This window comes from Xiphophorus hellerii, chromosome 7 (assembly GCF_003331165.1).
Source record: "Xiphophorus hellerii strain 12219 chromosome 7, Xiphophorus_hellerii-4.1, whole genome shotgun sequence".
NCBI classification, from domain to species: Eukaryota; Metazoa; Chordata; class Actinopteri; order Cyprinodontiformes; family Poeciliidae; genus Xiphophorus; species Xiphophorus hellerii.
This window is the reverse complement of record NC_045678.1, coordinates 800101-823440: the sequence shown is the minus strand read 5'-3', so window position 1 is coordinate 823440 and position 23340 is coordinate 800101. Positions and strand designations below refer to the sequence as shown.

General features: G+C 37.5%; 1 protein-coding gene across 1 annotated transcript; it reads right to left on the bottom strand.

The window, feature by feature from the left end:
- Window positions 1–270: 270 nt before the first annotated feature.
- Window positions 271–22548, bottom strand: LOC116723591 (nidogen-2-like). The gene is made up of 31 exons (XM_032568619.1): window positions 22395–22548; window positions 19373–19498; window positions 19181–19296; window positions 17992–18097; window positions 17778–17911; window positions 16821–16926; window positions 15843–15964; window positions 15663–15765; window positions 15112–15245; window positions 14919–15021; window positions 14072–14196; window positions 13540–13645; window positions 13205–13338; window positions 12995–13097; window positions 12513–12643; window positions 12333–12435; window positions 11786–11916; window positions 11605–11707; window positions 11295–11428; window positions 11103–11208; window positions 10596–10720; window positions 10396–10501; window positions 8926–9046; window positions 8759–8859; window positions 7864–8036; window positions 6554–6683; window positions 6308–6479; window positions 3944–4101; window positions 3747–3870; window positions 3568–3680; window positions 271–1324 (listed from the first exon to the last, which is right to left on the bottom strand). Exons 2-31 carry the CDS (start codon window positions 19482–19484, stop codon window positions 1314–1316), a joined length of 3546 nt encoding a protein of 1181 aa, XP_032424510.1. The 5' UTR covers window positions 19485–19498; window positions 22395–22548; the 3' UTR covers window positions 271–1313.
- Between the last annotated feature and the right edge of the window lie 792 nt (window positions 22549–23340).

Here is a 23340-nt window from a genome sequence, read left to right as displayed (position 1 = left end):
GCTTCCTCCCACAGTCCAAAAACATGACTGCCAGGTTAATTGGTCTCTCTAAATTCTCCCTAGGTGTGAGTGTGTGTGCACGGTTGTTTGTCCTGTATGTCTCTGTGTTGCCTGGCGACCTGTCCAGGGTGAACCCCGCCTCTCGCGCGGAACGTAGCTGGAGACAGACACCAGCAACCCTCCCGACCCCGTTAGGGACAAAGGGTGAACAGAAAATGGATGGATGGGTTTAAAAATGTCAAAATATTCAGCAAAATAAAACAACATTTCTCCTGTGGGGAATCCAGGACTGCAGCTGCTGCAATCTGTGGGTTGTGCTGCTTTTGTTTCAGAAATGTATTTTATTATTAATACAGGTTTGCTGCTGGCATCAGTCCGATTGGCACCATTTATGTCCGAACCGCAGATTCAAGCGCTTCGTCTAAGCTGCAGTTTTTTTAAACTGAAGCTAACACAAAGAAATAATAACTCTAAATAAAACCAACATTTCTTGTAGTTCTTGGCGACATGCAGCTGAATTTGCCATCTCCTGGCTCTGGAGCAATACTAATACTGCTGAATCCAAATAATTATTAATAAGAAAGAACACAAATTACTTAAAAAGTCACTGAAGTTGCATGAAACAGAAACTGTACGCAGAAAAACCCTGATGCTGTTACTGTTCTGTTTTCCAGCTTCCGTTGAGTTAAAAGCAGTCAATATGTTACCTGTAGTAGATAACGATCTGCATTGTATTTAGAATAAGTCGCTAAAGCTAACGGCTAACCAGCTATCGACCAAAATTTATTCTAAATTAAGACAGCAGGAATCATACCTACTGCAGAACTAAATTGGTGTCAAACATTTTAGTTTGTGCCGCTATAATTTTTAAGACTAACAAATCTCCTATAAATTAATTGTGCTATGTTTGTGTGGCTTGAATATTTGTAGCACAGCTGATTGAGACTAAATTTGTTCAATTCTGTTAACCTTCGATGACATCTGGAAACATTTATTAATTTCTTTAAAATGATAGCGGCACAAACCAGCATCAACGTTTTACACCAATATAGTGAAATTCAAAATTGATTAACTGCTTCCAACTTTTTTACTTCCCTTTAAGTGATAGGAAAACACTTGTGAAAAACTTTTAAAATCTTTTGTTCTGTAGCTTTGATAGAAAACAAAATAACTCAAAACAGTAGAAAAAAATTAGGTATAAAAAAATTTACAAAACATTTACTTTGGGTTATATTTTGAGGGTGAGGACAGTGAGGGTTGTAACTCTTGCTTCCATCCAGCGACTGTAGCACCAAAGGACTGCTGGTCCTTCGTTAGAGGCTCCCTGTGAAACGAGAGCAGAAGATTAGTTCCATGACGTCTAATCAGCCAGAGGAGGAAGTCAGGTTTCCCTTCCTGTGTAAATCTGAATGTTTTTAGTGCCTCTGTTCCCTTTAGTGAACGAGTTTTCAATGTGTTGACGTATTAAGCAACAGCTGCGTTTCCGTTGACCAAATAAGTGTGGAAATTGGGAATGTAAAAATAAATCTGCTCAATGGAAACACGGCAATTTTGAAAAAAAACCTCACGTTTTTTGCTAAAATGTTTTTGTGCTAGGGTGAAGTGGTGTTTTGTCTATATTGAAATTAGTGTATTTCGCAAAACTGCAATGGAAACATTTTTAAAATCATGAGTCACATGATCAACAACTAAATGTTGCTACTGACAGAAACGACAAAAAAGACAACAGGAAGTAGTAGTAGGATGACTGCGTGACTTAATGACTTATCTTCTGAACAAATTTATTCACATAATGTTAATTTAATTTTGCATTTAATAGAAACAATACAACTGTGTTTTTTCAAAATTAGTTGAATATTTTGTTGAAGTTTTGCACACACCAGCTGTATTAGAAATACAGCTGGTGTGTTGACATAATCAACACAAGCAGTATTTCCATTTACCATATTATTGTGCAAATTAGAAATATGAAAATTAATTTGCCAATGGAAATGCGCCAATTTAAAAAATATATTTTTGCTAAACACTAGCGAAAAATGGGGTGGATAAGGTGGTGTTTTGTCTATATTCAAATTAGCATATTTACTAAACTGCAGTGAAAACACTTTTTTTGAATCACAAGTCACATGATCAGTAACCGTATGTTGCTACTGTTGGAAACGACAAAGAAGACAACAGGAAGTAGTAGGAGGATGATGTGACAGTTTTTAAAGACTTCTGAACAAACTTATTCACGTGTGATTTTAATTTAATTTTGTAATTGATGGAAACAATACAATTGTGAAATTGTCTCTTTTTGTTTGTTACATCAGCTGAATATCGACAAAGTCTTGCAGCACATTTATAACAGAACAGGGGCTAACGGCGGCTTTAAAGTCTCCCCCAACCCAAACACCTAGCATGAGTGCTGTAGAGCTGTCATCAGCCGCCTTTGAAGGGAGCGGCAGACATCATCGGGATTGGTGCTGTGCAGATGTGTGACATCTGCCAGGGTGCCAATTTGGGGATTATCCTGTGTTTAGAGAGGCTGCGTCGCACTATGAAGGTGTTTGAAAAACAGCCCTGAGGACATCTACACTCATTAACAAGTCAGACATGATGACCCAGTCAAAGTACAGGCAGAGGGTCGTCAGCGACGGTTTAATTATGGCTGCTCGGTTCACACACTGTGAGTCAGGACAGTCGCCGCGCAGGCCAGATGGATCTTGTCTCTTTTATGAGCGGTGCTAAAGAATTGAGCAATGTTTTACATTTAAAGGTGACTATACACATAAAGGGTGTTAATATATCAATATATTTCTTTCTTTTAAATAAAAACAAGCTGTTTTGTTTAAGAGCCATGTTGCATCTGGAGTTGAACTGATTGCAGATTTTTGGTCGATCAAAAATTTGGCCAGTACTTATTTTCTGTCTGAAATTTTGCTAAATGTGGCAAAAAGTTGCTGATGTTATTAAACTTAATTATTAACTGAAAACGTGCAGACGTGAGTCTGTTGAGAAACAGACAGAGGCTGACTTTTATACCTTTCACTGCAAAAACACAAATTCTTACCAAGTATATTTGGTTTAGTTTCTAGTGCAAATATCTTGGTACGTTGAAATAGGACAAAACTAACAAGAAACCGTTCAGCAAGATATATTAGCTTGTTTTAAGTAAGTAAATACTTAGTATTGAAGAAAAAGTTCTACTTTCACTGGCAGATAAATTCACTTACATGAGAAAAATGTCTTGTTATAAGTGAAATAATCTGCCAGTGAACTAGAACTTTCTCATCAATTTTAATGAATTATTTACTTGAAACAAGCTTTTATATCTTACTGAAAAGTTATTTATGAGTTAGTTTTGTCTTATTTCAAGAATATTAAGATATTTTCACTAGAAACTAGACTAAAAGTCTTGGTAATATTTTGTGTTTTTGCAGTGTAGAGAAGATCGGCTGATTTATCTGGGTTATAAAATCTGCTGATCTCTTGTCCAGATAAAACCATTTGTGTTTGATCTAGATCTACATTTATTTTAGGAAAGTCAATAAAAATGCTACTTGAAGACTCTCCATCCCATCTCACCTGGTAGACAGTGGGTGGTTGCTATGGTGATGCCGTAGAGGTGAGACCGCTGCTCAGGCAGGTATTCGTCGGTGAACTTGCTGCTGACTTTGTCGACTGCGATCACGCCGTCCCTGTGACGACCCAGTGGTTACTAACCAGTAACAGAAACAGACTGACAGGTCATCAAAGATGGCTACCTCCTCCAGTCGCTGAAGTAGAAGTGGTTGCTATGGTAGACCATGCTGAACGGGTAGTTCAGGTCAGAGTTGATCACCCTGCGGCCGGATCCGTTTGGAGATATGCACTCCAAACGCTTGGTGCCTGACGAAAACAGAATCGATTCCAGATCAATGCTGCTTTCAGGAAGTGAAGAGAACACACCTGGGATGTTTACCTGCATCGCCCCAGCAGATCTGCCCAGAGGAGAGGTCGTAGGTCAGCGCGTTCGGCAACCCGACGCCGTCAGATACAACCACTCTACGGCCCTGACCGTCCACAGTGGACGTCTCGATCTTCGGCGCCTCTCGGTTCCAGTCGGTCCAGTAAAGACTCCTGTAGAGAGTCAGAGTCAGCGCAGAAACCAGTTTGAATGCTGGGAAACAATTATTTTAATATAAATTAGCATATTAATATTACATGTTATTAAAATTATTCTAATCAGTTACTCAATCTATTATTTTGATTTACATTCTGCAGATTATTTTATCAAGATTGAAAATCAGAGGTGGGTAAAGTCTCCAACAATTGTACTCAAGTAAGAGTAAAACTACTTCAACTTATTTTTATTCAAGTAAAAATAACTAGTAGCCATCAAAGAAATTACTGACGTAAGAGTAAAAAAGTATTTGGTAAAAAGTACTGAGTAACTGATCAAATTATCAATCATTTAATATTTTAAAATTGCATAATCAGACAGACCAAAATATAAAGTTAAGAGGAAATGTAGCTATTTTAAGGACAAAAATGACAATAATTCATATAAATAACAAAAAATAAATAAATAAATTATATCAAGCAATTGCATTTATTTTTCAAATCAATTACAAACTTATAAAACTTTAACAAAAATTGCAGGTGTGTGTCTGTGTGGTGAATGTTTGGTTAAAACATGTTTGTTTTTCATTCAGTGGGTAGAAAATCCAGAAATTTTATTCAAGTAAGAGAAGAAATACTTCATAATAAAATTACTCAAGTAAAGTAAAAAATACAGTATAGTAAAAATACTAATAGAGGTATTTTTTTCAAAAAGTTACCCAACTCTTAAAAAAACAATTTATATTTGCTTTTATAAATAATAAAATTAGCATTTCATTTTTTTAATACTTGACCGTTTAGCAGCTAAAAAAGCTCAGTCCTTTCAATACAGTGTAGAGAAAAATATTTTGATTTTTTTTTATTATCCGAGTCAAATTAATAACTGGATGAAAAAGTTGTTCTTATTTTCTGCCACTTGAGGAGTAGAACATATTTACAGACTAATATTTTTCATCTTAAATGTGAAATATTTACATTTTTTGTACAGTTTTGGCTAAATATATCCAACTATTTTACTTAACGATTAATGATTAATCGTGTCAGCTCTACTAGCAATGTAACACAAATTAAAATCTAAGACATGTGGCATGTCCCCTTTATTTTGCTTCCTCTCATCTCAGTGTGAAATTTGATCAAATGCAGATGTAGCGCATTAAGGATGCAGAATTTACAGCTGCATTAAATAATACAGCAAACATGATTTTGGTAAAGGAGGTTCCAGCTCGTAGATTTCCTTCTGTTTCTTATCATGTTAAGTTTAGAGACTCGTGTCTAGAAACCAGACGCAACAAGACTCAACGGAGCGAGAAAATGCAGAACCTTCTGCTCTGCGTGGATCCAGACTTTGTTGACTCACAGCTTGCGTTAAATTTCCTGCTTTTAATAAAAAGCCGATCTGTGTGTTCCCTGCTGCGCATGAGTCACTCCTCTGAGAAGAGAGACGCTCAGCTCTGGATGATTAAACCTCCAAACACAACTTTTTATTTAAAAAGCAAAATTAGTAATAAATAATGCTGTATTATTGCGTTCAGCTCATGAAATGACACGGTTTAGTTAAACTAAGACTAACAGAGAAGCATGAAGTATAAAGTGTGAAGATTTTTATCATCAGAACTCAACTAATAACAAACAAAAAAGATAATTAAATAATTTTAAAATGTAAATGTATGGGTATACAATGCACCGATCCACTTTTTTCACTTTCGACACCGATATCTGAGGTTTAGTATCGGCTGACACTGATACAGAAAAGCAGCTGAATTGACTTTCTTTATTTTAAAAGCACAGACACAAATGTACTAAATTACAAATTTATTTGATCACTTAAACACACAAGTTTGGTCAAACATGTCAAAATTTGTGACTCAGTGCAATTGGGAGTAAAACAAATACATAAATAAATAAACTGACAAAAATAAACTGCAACAAACCTTTGAAATGGTCCAGAAAGTGACATTAGTTGTTCTAAATATAGTGTAAAACAAATAATAAAGCATAGAAGTAGAGTGAATAGATTGGGAACATTGTCACCAATAAGTGATCGGGGCCGATACAGATGTTGATATCAGATTGGTGCTTCTCTAAAGCATTCAGTCTCTTTGTTCTTGTTTTGTTTTTGTTTGTTTTGTCTGAAACTGATCTTGAGGTTATATCAAACTTTTTTAATCTTAATTTTCTCCAAACTAAAGAACTTAAAACAAACAGGATGGATAAAAAGTCTTACCCGGTGGATGAGACAACTACGATGGCCCGCGGGTTGACCAGGTCCGAGTCGAACAGGGTCCGCCTCCTGTTGCCGTCCAGGCTTGCGCTTTCTATCACGTCTGTGTTCGAGTCGACCCAAAACATCAACCTGCGCTTGGCATCCAGAGCCAACCCCTCTGGACTGACGAGATCTGCAGGCAGAGGGCGCTGTTGTTTAACCCAGAGCAGAGTAAAACCATTCAGGTCGAAGAAGAGCAGGCGTTACTTGTGTTGATGAGCGTCTCCGGCTCAGCTCCAGACGCCATTGAAGCTCTGTTGATCGTCCTCGCTGACAGATCCGTCCAATAGACTTTATTTTCCTTGCAGTCGTAGGCGATACCGACAACAATGGAGCCCTGCATGTAAACAAACATTAGCATCTCAGTTGGGGTTAGCTTGGAGCAGGGTGAATTTTCAATTACAAGAATCACAAATCAGAAGGTTTCCCCCAGTGTTTGTAAGCCTGTCGGGCCACCAGGCTTAACATTCCTTATTTTTCTAAGTTTTTTTTTTAAATGTTTGCATTTTTTAAGACTTAATATTTGGTGTTCATGTATTAATCTTCCAATCTTTCAATAACATATAATTATCAAGTGATATTTTCAAATTTCCTGTCAGCTTTAAACATATTTTAACTCAAAAACACGACTGACAGCTGGATGGATGACTGCCCCAGCACCGGGCTTAGCAAGTTTTCTGAGGGAAACCTTGAAAACATGACTTAGAAGAAATTCCACTTTGTAATTTAGCACCTTGAAATTGAGCCTCTGTCTCTTTAAAAACTCCACCTTCAGGAAGTCATCACAAACATGGCTCCTCTATTAACCCTTTAACGTTTTTACCAGCATTAAACTGAGAAGTAGCTCATATAATGAGGTATTTGGTAATTGCTGCTGGCTAGTCTGGAGGAGCTGAATGGGGGAGGAGCTGCATCTTGAAGGCGGGGCTACGTCCACCCAGACGTTTTGAACAGCTAAATGGTTGCCATAGAGATTAATGGATTTCTCAAACATGCATAATAATAATAGTACTAAAATCAACACTCCATGTATATTTTGGATGAAGGAATATCATTAAAGCTTAAAAAAGTTGATTTTTCATAACACTACCTCCTTAAAAATCATTCCTCCATCATTTTGATGAGAGCTAAAATTTGAGTAGGCCAAAAGGAGAACAAAATGGTTGATGGATTTAGTTAAATGACTGATTATGATGTTTTAACCTAAGATTTTGCTCGCATATTTAAATTTTTTTTCATTATATGTCCATACATATCCTTCCAGAATGGACACAAACTCAAATTTATCAACTCAAATTTTAAACTTTCAGCATTTAGTTTGTTTCTTCTGATGAGCACATCTGCTCCAGAGGAGGCGTCAGAAACTCATCCACAGCAGATGTTGCACAGATGTCTCACACATTGCATCACTTCACACATCGGGTGTAGACAGCCAATAAAAATGACAAATGGAGGCTAAATCATGACATGCTTCTTACACTGATCTGATGGAAAGTTTAACCTGAAGCGGTTCTTACGTGGAGCGTCAGCAGCGTTTTGGAGCGCTCTGCGTCCAGCCGGCTCCCATTCAGAGGCAGGGCTCCGATTTTCTGGCCCTGAGCGTAGAGGAGAGTGACAGCGGTTTTCGCCGGAGGCGTCACATCCGGACGGGTGATGGGACGGACGATGGGCGGGGCCACCGATGGGAGGCCTGGAACGAGCAAAATGGACGAAAATGAAAATCTGTGATTGTATTCAACCTCCTTGACTCTAATGATGGTTATGAAACAACATGAGTCAAAAGTACACAAAACAATAAACTGAATATACAACCTTTTTTAATTAAACCACTAAAAATGTCAGGCTTTTTCTTTCTTAGAAAGGGAAGTTTAAGTCATTGTAGATCTAAATCTTAAAATGCAAAGTAATTAGCATCCAGCTAGCTAATTACTTTGGATGAAAAAAGATAAATATTCAGCCTTTTCCCACCAGTAAGAACAGGATTTGTGTCACTCTTTAAAAAAAGATAGTTACATTAAGCCGATTTGGTTGCTAAAAGACTTAATATTTTAATTTGTTTATTGTATTTCTGCTCTAATTAAAGATAAAAGTTTCCATCTGCATCTACCACTTGTGCTGGCGGGCCACACAGAATCAATCCGAGTGCCTCAAAGGACCCCTGGACCTCACTTTGGACACCCCAGTGAGTTTTTTCTACAAATGCTACAAAAACATACATCTGGCAACATCACATTTCTTTTAAGGAAATAGGTTAAAATATTCCTTAAGAATTTAGATATTGTGCACTTCTTTATCATAACATGATAAAGATTTAGCTTAAAATCCCAATAAAATACAATAAAGTTTGAGATTGTAATTGTGTGGTTGTGTTACTTTTGCAAGGAGAGAATAAAAGATAAAAAGTTGACTTACATGCTGGTTTGACTGCGTCGTGTGAGCGAGTACCATCTACTTCCCGGCCCTCCTGGTCCACACACCAGCAGTAAGTGGACTCCCCGTAACACTGGACCGGACTGAGAGCGCAGAGCGATCACAATCAGAAGATCTGAAATTATTTCTGCCGTTCAGCGTGAATCTACCTGAATTCTCCATCCGATTCGCACTGAGGCAAATACTGCTGGGGGTCCGGGTTCCCTCCATAGTGCTCGATCAAACTGGCCCTCCATCTCTCACACACGCTCTCGGCTCGATTGGTAGGCGCTGTGAAGAGCGCAAACCTCTTTTAAAACCAGTAACCACACAACAGAGGCATAAAGAAACTCCTCTGTTGATGCTGTACTTATTCAACTAAATGCAGCACATGTTTTCCAGCTCTCTGAGTTTATGTCGCAATTTGAGTTGGAGTGTTTTATTAATGGTGTGTGAATGCCCTGTGTTTAAAGAGGCACACACACACACACTCCAAAATGTTTACCAGACAAGAGGCGTTTTAATAACTCAGCTTTAGAACTGAACCTGAAGCCGCTTTATGTTTCTGCTTCTGTCTGTGCAGAAGTAAAAACACAAATTCAGTATTTTCTTAATAGGTTCTTGTGTGATTCATGTGGTTTAGAGGTTACGTAGCATTTAACCACAAAATTCAGTAAATGTGGTGGTTCAGAGCAGCTCATGGAGGCGGTTCCAAACCGCAGAGCTGGAATACTTAATGTGAAACAATAAATCAGGGGTTGTAGTTTAAAACTGTAGAAGATGTAAAACCAAAGGCAAACAGAAAAAGGAAATTTCATTTGAAAAAGTTAGTTGGGGGAAAAAATCTAGAGATGTTCACCAGTTTGGAAAGTTACAAATCTGTAAGCTTTTCTGCCAATAATTCAAACAGCAACAGATCTCAACAAGAAGCAACGCTTCAATTATATGCAAAATAAAGACTGAAAACCTAAATATGCTGTGCTGGGTTCATAAGAGAACTGTGCAAAAATAAAAGTCTGTAAATCTAATTGAGATAAAGCAATTAGGACAGAAACAAATAATCGATTATTTAAATAATCTTCAACTAATTAAGTAATCAATTAATTGTTAAGTGGAGTATACAGACTTAAAAGAAGTCTGTAATTCAGCCAAAACTTTAAAAAATACATACATTTTACATGTCATCTAAACAATTTTATTCTCACCTGGTTCAAATTCTGTAAAAAAGTCCTACTAAATATCTTTTTATATCTAATTATTAATCGATTAAATCAAAATTAATCAACAAAATAAGGTTGAGTTTTTCATACGTTGATGTTAGAAGTATTTTTTAGCTGCAGATGCATCATATGCTGCAAATAATCTCTAAAATAATGCTTTGTTTTTGCATTTTAGGCAATAAAATGTTTATTTTCTTAATTAAAAAATGACATAATTGTCTATATGCATCTTTTAATGTATTTCTAATATAATATACAAAAGGCTGAAATTGTTGAAGGCAGAATCTGCAGAGTTTATCTGATTAATTGACAGAAAATTGGATCAAAAAGTGATTGTCTCCTGGTATAAATTCAGTTTCTCCATTTTTAGTTATTTTTGTGCTGATGTCATCAGTCCTCTGCTAGAAGCAGCTTTCTTACCTGGTTTCCTGCAGTCTACAGGTGAAGCGCCAGGTGCAGTCCTACTTCCTGCTCGTTCCTGTCCACTGCTGTCAACACACCAACAATGTCCAGTAGATCCATGGCACTGGAACACAAAAGAGGAATAACATCAATGAACACATAGTAGGAATGATTGAATAAACAGGTGAAAGTGATGCAAAAGGAAACTCTAGAGTTACCTGTTGAGATACAAACTGCCCCTGTGCATCACAGCGAGGGACAAACACTCCAGCTACGGGGTAACGCTCCTGAATGCTGGCCTGTGCTCTGTCTCTCTGCTCCTCACATGGAGTTTTAGGTGCAACTGGTCAAGAAGAAGAAGAAAAAGAGCCAGAAATGCAGGCATTAGCCTGGCTAATGATGACAGCATTAGCATGGCTAACAATGATGGTGGGTAAATGGTTCTCCTGTAATTGTTAGTTGCTTCTTTGCCATTAACATAGTTAGCAACAAGTTCATGAGATTGATTGACAGCACTAAGCCCCGCCTCCTGGCTCTTAGTGGTTGTTTTTGGTCAGGAGTGGTGCATTTCTTCAGACAGCAATAGTAGCTCAAGGAGAAAGTCGTCTTTTCACAGATTATCTGTCTCATAATAAACTGTCACGACACAGTAACAGTTAACAAATATATAAAAAATATATTTTTATATCTACTGCAGCTTTAACAGCTAAAACCAACCCTCTTACCTGGTTTCACACAGTCTCTTGGTTGAGCACCAGGTGGGGTTCTAGTTCCTGCTTTCTCCTGTCCGTCTTCATTGACACACCAACAATAACCAGTGGACGAGTGGCACTAAAACACCAACAAAGAGAAGTAGTAAAATTCTAGTAAAAGCTCATAAAGCTTCAGTGCAGAGAAGTAATTTCATGCGTACACACCTGTAGTGGTATGTACTGTCCATCGGCGTCACACTGAGGCACATAGGCTCCAGCTACAGGATATTCACGCGAGCCAGAGGCCTGAACTCTTTCCTTGTGGTGCTCACAGGGAGTTTTAGGACGCTCCGGTTGATCTGCGAGACATTTTGACACTTTTTTGGCTTAAAACATCGAGACGTCAAGGCAGTGTACCATCATTATTGGTTTATATGCAGATGATATTTAACTATTACTGCAAGAAGAGAACTGAAATAGTTCAATAAAAACTTTCTTTCTGTTCTGTTGATCGTCAGAAAACCATAAGTCTCACCTGTTCTGCAGTCGACACGAGGTGAACCAGGTCCAGTCCTGGTTCCGGCTCTCTCCTGTCCACTACTGTTCACACACCAACAATGTCCAGTAGACTCATGACACTGGAACCAGTAAACACATGTAAAACAGTGATAATTCAGTCTTAAAGCACAGTGGAGAAACACTCAGTAGATCCTGACCTGCTCTGGTAGATAGAGTCCATTTTGGTCACATTGAGGTATGTAGGCTCCAGGAGGAGGAAACCCATCTGAGCTGGTCTGGACGCTGTCTCTGTGGTGCTCACAGTGAGTCTTTGGACGCTCTGGTTCATCTGGGTAATGTGAGTCATAGATTGCATAACTTTTTTAAGCACCACTATCCGCAGAAACTAAATCACTCAGGACATTCCCACAGGTTTAAAATCATTAAGTTTCCAAATTATCAGTTAGTCTCTGTATAAACTGTTCAACGGTCCAGAAGAAACGACTATAATAGATTATAAAAGACATTTTTCCCATAAGATAAATAATCTGCCAATGAAACCTGTAATTTTTCATCAGTATTAAGGAATTATTCACTTCAAAGAAGTTCCTATTTTGCTGAAAAGTTACTTTTTAGTTAGTTTTATCTTATTTCAAGTGTATTAAGATATTTGCACTATAAACTCTACCAAAAATACTTGGTAAGTTTGTGTTTTTGCAGTGTGTTACGTTAATTTTCCTATGAAATCCATATTTGGAGTCTCACCTGTTCTGCAGTCGACACGAGGTGAACCAGGTCCAGTCCTGGTTCCGGCTCTCTCCTGTCCACTGCTGTTCACACACCAACAATGTCCAGTAGACCCATGACACTGGAACCAGTAAACACATGTAAACAGTGATAATTCAGTCTTAAAGCACAGTGGAGAAACGTTCAGTAGATCCTGACCTGCTCTGGTAGATAGAGTCCATTTTGGTCACATTGAGGTATGTAGGCTCCAGGAGGAGGAAACCCATCTGAGCTGGTCTGGACGCTGTCTCTGTGGTGCTCACAGTGAGTCTTTCGACGCTCTGGTTCCTCTTTTGGACGAAGATGACAAACATTTACATCATCATTTAACCTGAAATGTTTAGCAGACCAGAGCAGAAGTGGTTTGGACATAATTGTGTTGTCACCAGCGCATAGTTTGGTCAATGAAGGTATGAATGCATTGTGGAGAATCAAAGAAAGGGAGCAAAAACCTTCTTCTGCCCAAGAAAAATACCAGTGGCAAACTAGAATGGTGGTAATGGTTTAAGGTAAATGTTCGCCAAAGATCAGAATATTGGCATTTCAGGAAAATTCCTACATCCCAACTCACTTGAGAACCAGAAACCAGCAAACTATAACAATAAAATAAGAATGGATGGGTCACCGGTAGATAGGATCACCTCTTCTGCAGTCTACATGAGGTAAACCAGGTCCAGTTCTGGTTCCGGCTCTCTCCTGTCCTCTACTATCCACACACCAACAATAGCCAGTAGAACCATGGCACTGGAACCAGTAAATAAACATTAAATGCTGTCACTGAAAGACCCAAAGCATTGTAAATTCCAGCTAAATGAAAGCAAAGAGATAAAGATCAGTAAGGAAAGTCTGACCTGCTGTGGTACATAGAGTCCATTTTCATCACACTGAGGTACATAGACTCCAAGTAAAGTGAGTCCATCTGGACTGGTGGTTTGAACACTGTCCCTGTGATGCTCACAGTGAGTCTTTGAACGCTCTGGTTCCTCTGTTGGAAGAATGAGTCACAGTTAAACAGTTTATTAGGGACGTATTGTCAGCAGAATACGTTAATGACTGTTCTTAAGTCATTAAACTCAAAAATTAGACTCCGCTTTATCTTCTGTGTCCCCAACTAAATCATCTCCAGATTCTGTTAATATTTGTAAGAATACACACATGAAATGTTATGGTAAATCTGAAACCATACCTGTTCTGCTGCAGTCTACATGAGGTGCACCAGGTGCAGTCCTGGTTTCTGGGAGCTCTTGTCCTCTATCGTCCACACACCAACAGTGTCCAGTAGAACCATGGCACTGGAACAGTAAAGAAATATTAAGTAGGTATAAAGAGTCTCAAATGACAGAGTAAACACTGAAAAAACACTATGAAATTGACTGGTTACCAGTGAAATCCAACATTTCTCAGATTGGTAAACACTCCGGAATTAAGTGCTACAACGTAACGCTGATAAAAAATAGCATAGATATACTTTCAACTATAATTTACAAATGCTAGCTGGGCTAATCGTGCTAATGTAACACATTAAACACAAATTGAAAATACAAATTCTGTAAGAATTTTGTTCGTTTCATAACAATAGCTTGATTAATCTCGGTGTGATTTTGCCTTTTCTCCTAAGAAAACTGAAACCTAACACAAATATTCTGCTCAGTGAATCTCTAATAAACACTTAAAATTAGGTGAAAGGTCACAGAAAAGATCAGTGAAGTCCATCTAACCTGCTGTGATATATAAAGTCCATTTTCATCACATTGTGGTACGTAGACTCCAAGTAGAGGAAGTCCATCTGGACCGGTGGTCTGGACGCCATCTCTGTGATGCTCACAGTGAGTCTTTGGACGCTCTGAGAGAGAATACGACACATTTAAACAGTTTATTAGGAAACATACAAAACGTTAGCAGAAGAGATGGGCTGAAAAGCTAACAGCTGCTGATCTTAAGCAGGAGTTTGTTCACCCAACCAACTCCTTACATTCAGGGGATGGCACAGGTTGCTACAATCAATAGTAGCCACACAGGCACACCCTCTAGAAGGAAACAAACGCACCCAGTACAACACTTTCATTCTATTGGCTGAGAGGTTGCCAGGCGACTGTGCCAAAAGGCGTTTTCAAAAGCGAGCAGAGTCTGAGCAGAGACTAAGTGTGAGAACGAGGAGAAGTTTTGAGTACTAGCATTGCAAGTTTTAAGAAAAAAGACACAAAGTCCTGCTTTCAAAATGAAAATGTAAGCAAAAGTATTAAAACTTTTGCGAACAAAAGAGATGAAATCCTGTTTTCAGAATGAATACATGTGCTCTTGGATTATGCGCGCATTTACTTCTTGCCCCTCATTTACATTTGGTGACGTCATCTGAAACCCAGCAATTGACTGGTATGAAATGTTTATCTTGTGTTATATTGTTTAGCAATATCTACCTAAACTTTGGTAAAGGGCTGTACATTTTGTATGACGTTCAAATTATCAAAGTCCTCATTTTGATAGTGGAATTAAAAACATTTATTAAAGATTCTGCATCACAATAAATATACCAGGTGCTATTTGGATGAAACCACATTGTCTCACCTGTTCTGCAGTCCACACTTGGTGAACCAGGTCCAGTCCTGGTTCCAGCTCTCTCCTGTCCTCTACTGTCCACACACCAACAATATCCAGTAGAACCATGGCACTGGAACCAGTAAAACACACCATATAGACGTATTCAATGGCACTTTAGAGTTAAATGAATAAATACAAAGGAAAGTAAAGAAAGTCTAACCTGCTCTGGTACATAGAGTCCATTTTCATCACACTGAGGTACGTAGGCTCCAACTAGAGGAAGTCCATCTGGACTGGTGGTCTGGACGCTGTCCCTGTGATGCTCACAGTGAGTCTTTGGACGCTCTGGTTTATCTGGGTAATGTGAGTCATAGATTGCATAACGTTTTTAAGCACCACTATCCGCAGAAACTAAATGACTCAGGACATTCCCACAGCTTTAAAAATAATAAAGTTTCCAAATTATCAGTTAGTCTCTGTATAAAGTGTTCAACGGTCCAGAAGAAACGACTATAATAGATTATAAAAGACATTTTTCCCATAAGATAAATAATCTGCCAATGAAACCAGTAATTTTTCATCAGTATTAATGAATTATTCACTTCAAAGAAGTTCCTATTTTGCTGAAAAGTTACTTTTTAGTTAGTTTTATCTTATTACAAGTGTATTAAGATATTTGCACTAGAAACTCTACCAAAAATACTTGGTAAGTTTGTGTTTTTGCAGTGTGTTACGTTAGTTTTCCTATGAAATCCATATTTGGAGTCTCACCTGTTCTGCAGTCGACACGAGATGAACCAGGTCCAGTCCTGGTTCCGGCTCTCTCCTGTCCACTGCTGTTCACACACCAACAATGTCCAGTAGACCCATGGCACTGGAACCAGTAAACACATGTAAACAGTGATAATTCAGTCTTAAAGCACAGTGGAGAAACGTTCAGTAGATCCTGACCTGCTCTGGTAGATAGAGTCCATTTTGATCACATTGAGGTATGTAGGCTCCAGGAGGAGGAAACCCATCTGAGCTGGTCTGGACGCTGTCTCTGTGGTGCTCACAGTGAGTCTTTGGACGCTCTAAGTTAAAAAGTTGAGACTTTACAAAAGCAAACATAATGTGAACCTTCGAGTAATTTATGAAATTGACATAATATGTAAGAATTCAGTTTTCTTTTTGTCACATGGGTCAAAATTGTTCAGGTAAAACCATTGGCAGGCCAAGAAAATAAAGATTCAACCAAAATCTCGCTCTTGTTTTTTGTAGGAAATGGATGTTATTCGTCATATAGCAACAAAGAAAAAGGATTTTGCAGAATTAAAAGGAAGAAGATTAGTTTTCAAATTGATTTTGGGCTCGGTTAAACAAATGTATCCTCAGTTATGGGTTTAAAATGTTTTAATTAAATAAATAAAAGATGATTTTCAGTGAAAGTTTGGATTTGGTTAACATTTTCCATTATAAGAAAGTTATATCGGGTCTTAAATTGCAGTTGGGGGCCACAAAGAATCCATCCCAGGGCCACAAATGGCCCCAACGCTGCACTTTGGACACCCCTGCCTCAGGGCCTCCATTACTTTTCCAGAACATAGCACTTATTACATTTATTAACCCATAAATATCCACTCAGGGGCTTTGACGCCAAACATAAAACCACTTAGACTCTCTTCATTTGTTAAGTTTTACCTTCACTTTGGGGAAACTTGGTTTTTGCCACCCGCCTATTTTTCCAGGCATACCAAGCCTACGACCCCATGACCTCAGCAGTATACAACTCACAAGCTCACATAAACAAGCTGTCTGAGTTGCCTGCGAGTCGAGGAATTAGCGGGTTCACAGGTCGCCGGTTAACAAAAAAGCTTAAAAAAGAAGTGACATGATGCACCTGCTTACGCCGGCGAACGCTGGGGTCATGGGAAGGTTTGTGTCACTTACCCGGTTTGTCACAGTCTGTGGGGGGCGTACCAGGCGGGGTTCGGGTTCCTGGGCGTTCTTCTCCCAGGCTGTCCACACACCAACAGTATCCAGTAGAGCTGTGGCACTAGGGAAGATGGGATCATGGTGTTTCGTTATGCAGATGATATTTGCCTTTTTTTATATGAAAGAATTGAGCTCAACCAGGACAAAACTAACGGTATTGATTTTATTATTTTAGATTCACAGCTCATTTCAAACACACATTAGTACAGTAACAAAGACAGGATTGCTTCACTTAAAAGTTTTCTTTCTGAAACTCCGCTTTCATTAAGTCATCACAACATGGCTCCTATATTAATCATTTAGCAAAGTTTTTACTAGCGTTGCTCTGAGAAGTAGCTCCTATAATGAGATGCGCAGTTCCACCAGGTGTTTGCTAATTACTGCTGGCTAGTCTGAAGGAGCTGAGATTATATAATACTGCCACTTTAAGATACTTTCTAGAAATGATAAGTTTTTTGTCTAATTTTCATTTAACCTTCTGGACCCCTCAAGGTTAGATCAATAATCTCCAAATTTGGAAAAAAACAAATACTTAGGCATCATTTAGTTAGTTTTAAACTGTTTAACCTGATTTTGATTTTAGTACATGTGACCACTTAATGCTGCACGTTCAAAGAATGACCGTTTTAATTTCTTTATAATCCATAAAATGCTTAGAAAATCTGCTGTGCATAATAATTTGGAACAGTGCATTTTGAGTTTTTTATTTTTGAAAAAAAATACTGTTCTCATGGGGATTTATACTGTAATAGTTGCATTGACCATTTAAGAAAATCTGAGAAAATATCACTTGCATAATAATTTGGAACAAGGTGTATGGAAATTCCTGTAAAACTAAACATCAGTCGGTTAATATTTAAACATAAGAGATCAATTTCTTTTCATTTTACTAATCTCTCATTATGTGCTGACCTGCAGTTGCCTGTATTGTCCATTTTCATCACACTGAGGTACGTAGGCTCCAGCCAGAGGGAATCCATCTGGACTGCTGGTCTGGACTCTGTCTCTGTGGCGTTCACACTGAGTCTTTGGACGCTCTGGTTTATCTGTTGATGCAAAAACAAGTAAAATATAAGATTAACACAGAGAATGTTTTTATTATTTAAAAAGATCAGTCAGGTTTTACCTAATGAATCACAGGCTAGCGGTGCGGTGCCAGGTGGAGTCCTGGTTTCGGGTTTTTCCTGTCCTCTACTGTCCACACACCAACAATGTCCTGTAGAACCATGGCACTGCACAGAACCATTAAAATAATTTAATAAAAAAAATGCTCACTTCAGGTTACTCATATTTCATCATCTGTATTTATGTCAGAATTTTAATCCAATAAGAAAACTCACATTACAGAGCTTATTACACTGAAGATACATAAAATCTCACCAAAAGTTTTGGTCTCCTTTTTAGTGCAAATACAAGACAAAACTAACTTACAAGCAACTTTTCAGTAAGATATATTAGCTTGTTTAAGTGAATAATTCCTTAAAATTGGGAAAGAAGTTCTAGTTCTCTTAACAGAATTATTTATTCATAACAAAACAAGTGAAAAAAAACAAAAAACGGTCAAAGCTCAACAGCGGTCCACTGAATGAATTATGTAAGCAATGGAAAGTTGAGTGTAAGGAAAAACTGTGACAGGAAAAAAGAACACAATCAACAGGATTTTGAAGCCAAGTCCTATTCAAAGAAAAGTTGTTAGTGTCAGAGGTGGATAAAGTACCCAAAAATTGTACTCAAGTAAAAATAAAAAGTAGCCGTCCAAGAAATTATTCAAGTAAGAGTCAAAACGTTTTGCTAAAAAGTCCACTCAAGTACTGAGTAACTGATCAAATTACCATTTAATATTTAAAAATGACATCATCAGATGGACCAAAATATAAAGTTAAGTGGAACTTCTGGTATTTTATTTGGACTAAAATGACAATAATTAATGTAAGTAACAAGTAATAACACAATCAAGTATTAAAAACTTTAACAAAAACTGCAGGTGTGTGTCTTTGTTTGGTGATTTTGTGGTTAAAACATGCTTGGTTTTCATTCAGTGGGTAGAAAATTCAGACATTTTACTCAAGTAAGAGTAGAGATACTTCACAATAAGATTACTCAAATAAAGTAAAAAGTACTAAGGTAAATGTGAGTAAATGTAGTTACTACAGAAAACTAAACTTTGTTGTAATTGGGCTTTTAAACAGGGATCATTTGGATAGATCAATCCAGAAATGAGTCACCAGAGACAAAGTCAGCCATTTTCTAATTCCACCTTATCCTCTGACATAAATATTAGAGATTATCCAATGGGAAATGTGTAAAAAACCCACCTGGCGTGGTCGATACTGCCCATCAGAATCACACTGAGGGATGTAGGCTCCAACACTCGGCTGTCCTCCACTCTGTAAACTGTCTCTGTGCTGCTCACACTGGCTCCTCGGGCGATCTGTGTTGACATTTCAGAGACGAAATCAACAAAAACAAACTCAATCAGGAGATGAGTGGGTAACTGTTGTACCAACCCGCCTGAGGGGAGCAGTTGAAACCGTCGCCGTAAAACCCAGGCAGGCACTGACACTGGAAGGAGCCCTGGGCGTTGGCACATCTGGCACTGATGTGGCATGGAGACGACATGCACTCATCTATGTCTGAAAAACAAAGACAAAATAAAACTTCAGTCTGGAAATCTAACCACACCAGGTGTTGTGGCTAATTTAGTTTAATTGCTTTTGTTTGCCCCAGAAAACAAATCATTCATCCAGCGGCTCGTCGTGTTTTTGCGTTAAAAAATGTTTAAGGTTGACAGGAAATTTGAAAATATTACTTGATAATTATGTTATTGAAAGATTGCAAGATTAATACCAACTATAAAGTCTTAGAAAAGCCTAATATTTTAAAAAGACTTAAATAAATAAGCAATGCTTAGCCTGGTGAGGGTACAAGTAAAGCCTGGTGACCCGCCAGGCTTATAATACACTGAAGTGTGGTTATTTGCAGTACATAAGCGTAGTCAGTGTCATACCTGCAGTAGGCAGCAGTCAGAGTGAGCCCAGTTAACAGTTTTTCAAAATAAAGTCAGTTAAAAATAAATGTTATAAACTAAAAACTGTCCCATCAGTTTGAGGAAATGCTATTGCTGCACGTTTTTAATTTAGTGCTGCTATTTACCCAAATGAAGTGAAATTGTGTGCACTGTTTCATAAGTTTACTCCTAATGGTTTAGTTGTAATACAGTAACATATACACTGCAAAAACACAAAATCTTACCAAGTATTTTTGGTCAACTTCCAAGTGTAAATCTTGATACATTTTAAATAAGATAAAACTAACTTACAAGTAACTTTTCAGCAAGAGATTTGAACTTATTTTAAGTAAATAATTCCTTAAGAAGTACTATTTTCATTATCAGATTATTTCACTTATGATAAGACATTTTTCCCCTGTTATAAGTGAAATAATTTACCAGTGGTATTAGTACTTTTTCATCAATATTAAGAAACTACAAACTTAAAACAAGCTCATATTTCTTGCTGAAAAGTTACTTGTAAGTTAGTTTTGTCTTATTTGAAATGTATTAAGATATTTGCACTAGAATCTGGAATCCATAAATACTTGGTAAGATTTTAAGTTTTTGCAGTGTTCATGTCTGCTTTCCCACAACAACATATTGCTTCACTGTAAAAAGTCACAAATTGATTTTTTTTAATGTAAATAAATACAAGTCAATTTAAATCTGTCTACATGGCTGGAAATGCATATCTTTATAATTTTTTGGTTATAAATTAGATTTGTTTAGTGTAATCACAAAGTGTCTTCTAAGGAGAATATGTTTGTTAACCAGTGTGATGTAAATTAGCTGAATTAAATTTTTTCACAAATATTATAATATTACATATACTGTATTTTTTATATGAATTATACTCAAATATGGAAAAGGTTTTTTAGTGTCATTATTATTTATCCATTTTTAAAACCAACAGTAATTTGTTTATATTTTTAAGATTTTTAGGTTTTCTGCCTCTGAAACATGTTCACATAAAATCTTAAAAGTTTCTACCAACAACAGGCAATAAAGTAACAATAAAACAAACAAACACAAGTAATAATTTAAGTATAAAAGGGTATTACGATGAGGCAAAAGAGGAAAAAATGTTAACTTATTACTGGTAATAAATGTTAGCAACAGAAACAGCCATATAAATGTATAAATGATAGTTTAATCATGTTTTAATGCATCGTTCACTATACATGTTATGAAGGTTTTGAGTTTGTGTTGTTTTAAATGGAGGATAAATGTAAAGATTTGTGTTAAAGTTTCATTTGTTAAGGAGACGGTTCACTGGAAGTTCATCTAAATGTGACAAATATAAAGGATCTTGGTCCACGGTGCATTTCATAGCCAAAGAAACTTCCCATTACTCAGTTAATCTTCCACTTTGCTGCCTCCCTTCAGCCTGTCCTCCTCACATTAGACCCGTCCTCTCATTAGTCATTCCTCCTTCCTTTTTAATGAGCGTCTAGCTTTTACAGCTGTGCATTAATGCTGTGAAATACAACTTCAGCCGGTCCTTTTCTGCGCTTTAGGAATGCTTCCAAAGTCCAGAAAGTGCAGAAAAATAACTCAAAATAGAAAAACTATATTGCTTGCTATTATAGATAAGACACATTTGAAATATTTTGGCTTTAATGCTAAAATTGTGAAAGAAAATCTATTGGAGTCTACGGGAGATTTGAAAAAGGAGTGGATTTGCCTTTTAGCAGGACAATAAATTACAATCTGATATTTTGGATAAGTCAGAATGGTCCAGTCAAAGTCTTAGAAACTAATGTTTCTAAGATTAGCCAACACAGATATAACACAAAACACTTGCAGCAATAAATGTAAAAAACAACAACAAAAAAACACAAAAAATACTTTGAAAAGTATTGACTTAGGAAAGTAAATGCACGCCACACTTTTCAGATTTATATTTCAAAAACATTTTGGTTTCCCTTCATAATTATGTGTCACATAGATCCAACTGGGATCTATTTTCACCTGTTTCCCTGCCAAAAATAAATAAATAAATAAATAAATCCCACAGCATGATAGTGCCACCACAATGTTTCAGAGTGAAAAATATAAATACAACTCTGGAGAAAATTAAGAAACCACTGAACCAGATTGAAAACCTCATGGTTATTCCACCAAATAATGATTTCTGAACTCTTCCTGAGTTAAAACATTAGCACTGCATCTTTTTTGTTATTTTAACCATTTCTGGAATTCCAGAGACATGTTATCAGTAATTCATAGAATAAAAGAATAATGTTCATTTTACTTAAACATAACCTAGAAAAAGTTAAATCAGAGAAATTGATCATTTTAAATGTTTTTAAAATTTTTTCCAGAGCTGTATATTTCATTTTTGTTCTGCCTATTGATGAGAAAATGAGAAAAAATGTGATAAAGTTCAAGATAAATAAATACATGTGGAAAATAATGCATGTTGATCATTTGAATGTTTAAATAGACCAAGTATAGAGTATTTCTGTCTGTCTTACCAACACAGGTCCGGCTTTCATAGCCCAGTTCGAAGCCGCTCTGGCACTGGCAGCGGTGCGTCCCGGGAAGGTTCAGGCACTGGGAGTAATCGCCACACGAGCTCAAACCCTCTGCACACTCATCGATGTCTGCATCAAAGGCAGGGAGGGAACGTCAGACACTCTGTAAACCAGGACTACCCCGTCTAACACCAACACCAAGCCACATGTGGCACAATAAAGGAGTAATTACTGTTTACTGTTCCTATAACCTGTAACTCCCTCCCTACTACCCTGGCTAATACCTGAATTCTTGGCAGTAAATGCATTATTCTGCATCAGCTGATCTGTGAGACACTGAAGTCTGGCCATGGGAACCGCGGGGCCTTCTCGGTTCTGTCAGCAGGAAACAGACACCACCTGCTGACCTGATGACAAACCGCTCACCAGCTCAAAGCCTTACATGTCGCTTTTAACAGGGGAAAGAGAGGAGGATAAAACTTCTGGTTCCAGTCCTCCACACTGTACTTGAACCCTCAACACTAGACTGACAGCTGTTGAAGAAGCACAGGAGTTTTTCCTTGAACTTTCAGCCAGGCACATTTAGATAAAACAGACACTTTAAGATCTAGAAAATTCAGAGGGCCGTAATTAGTACTCAGCTTCAGAGAAAACAAGAGATTGGATTTGTTTTGCACAAATAACTCCAAACCAAGACCTCTTCTGGGAAAAATCACTTGTTTTTCTCTATTATCTGTAAATAAAATGGCTGTGAGAAAGTGGCTACAGGAAGCTGAAGAAGCCCTGGAGGGTTATTCTAAGGCCACAGATCGGATTGCTCTTTGCCAGCCACACAGAGATAACATCAATTTCATGACCAAGTGTGTGACTGACTACATAAACGTCTTCATGGATAAAACCATCCCCACCAGAACAGTGAGACGCTTCCCTAATAACAAACCCTGCA

Bases quoted from the DNA above. Each gene is read 5' to 3' on its own strand.
- LOC116723591 (XM_032568619.1), bottom strand. From the start codon at position 19,484: ATGTCGTCTCCATGCCACATCAGTGCCAGATGTGCCAACGCCCAGGGC. The intron at 14,197-14,918 runs GTGAGACAATGT...ATTCTCTCTCAG, and splicing joins AAGTGTGGACTGCAGAACAG to AGCGTCCAAAGACTCACTGT. The intron at 11,209-11,294 runs GTGTGTACGCAT...TTGGTGTTTTAG, and splicing joins GACAGTACATACCACTACAG to TGCCACTCGTCCACTGGTTA.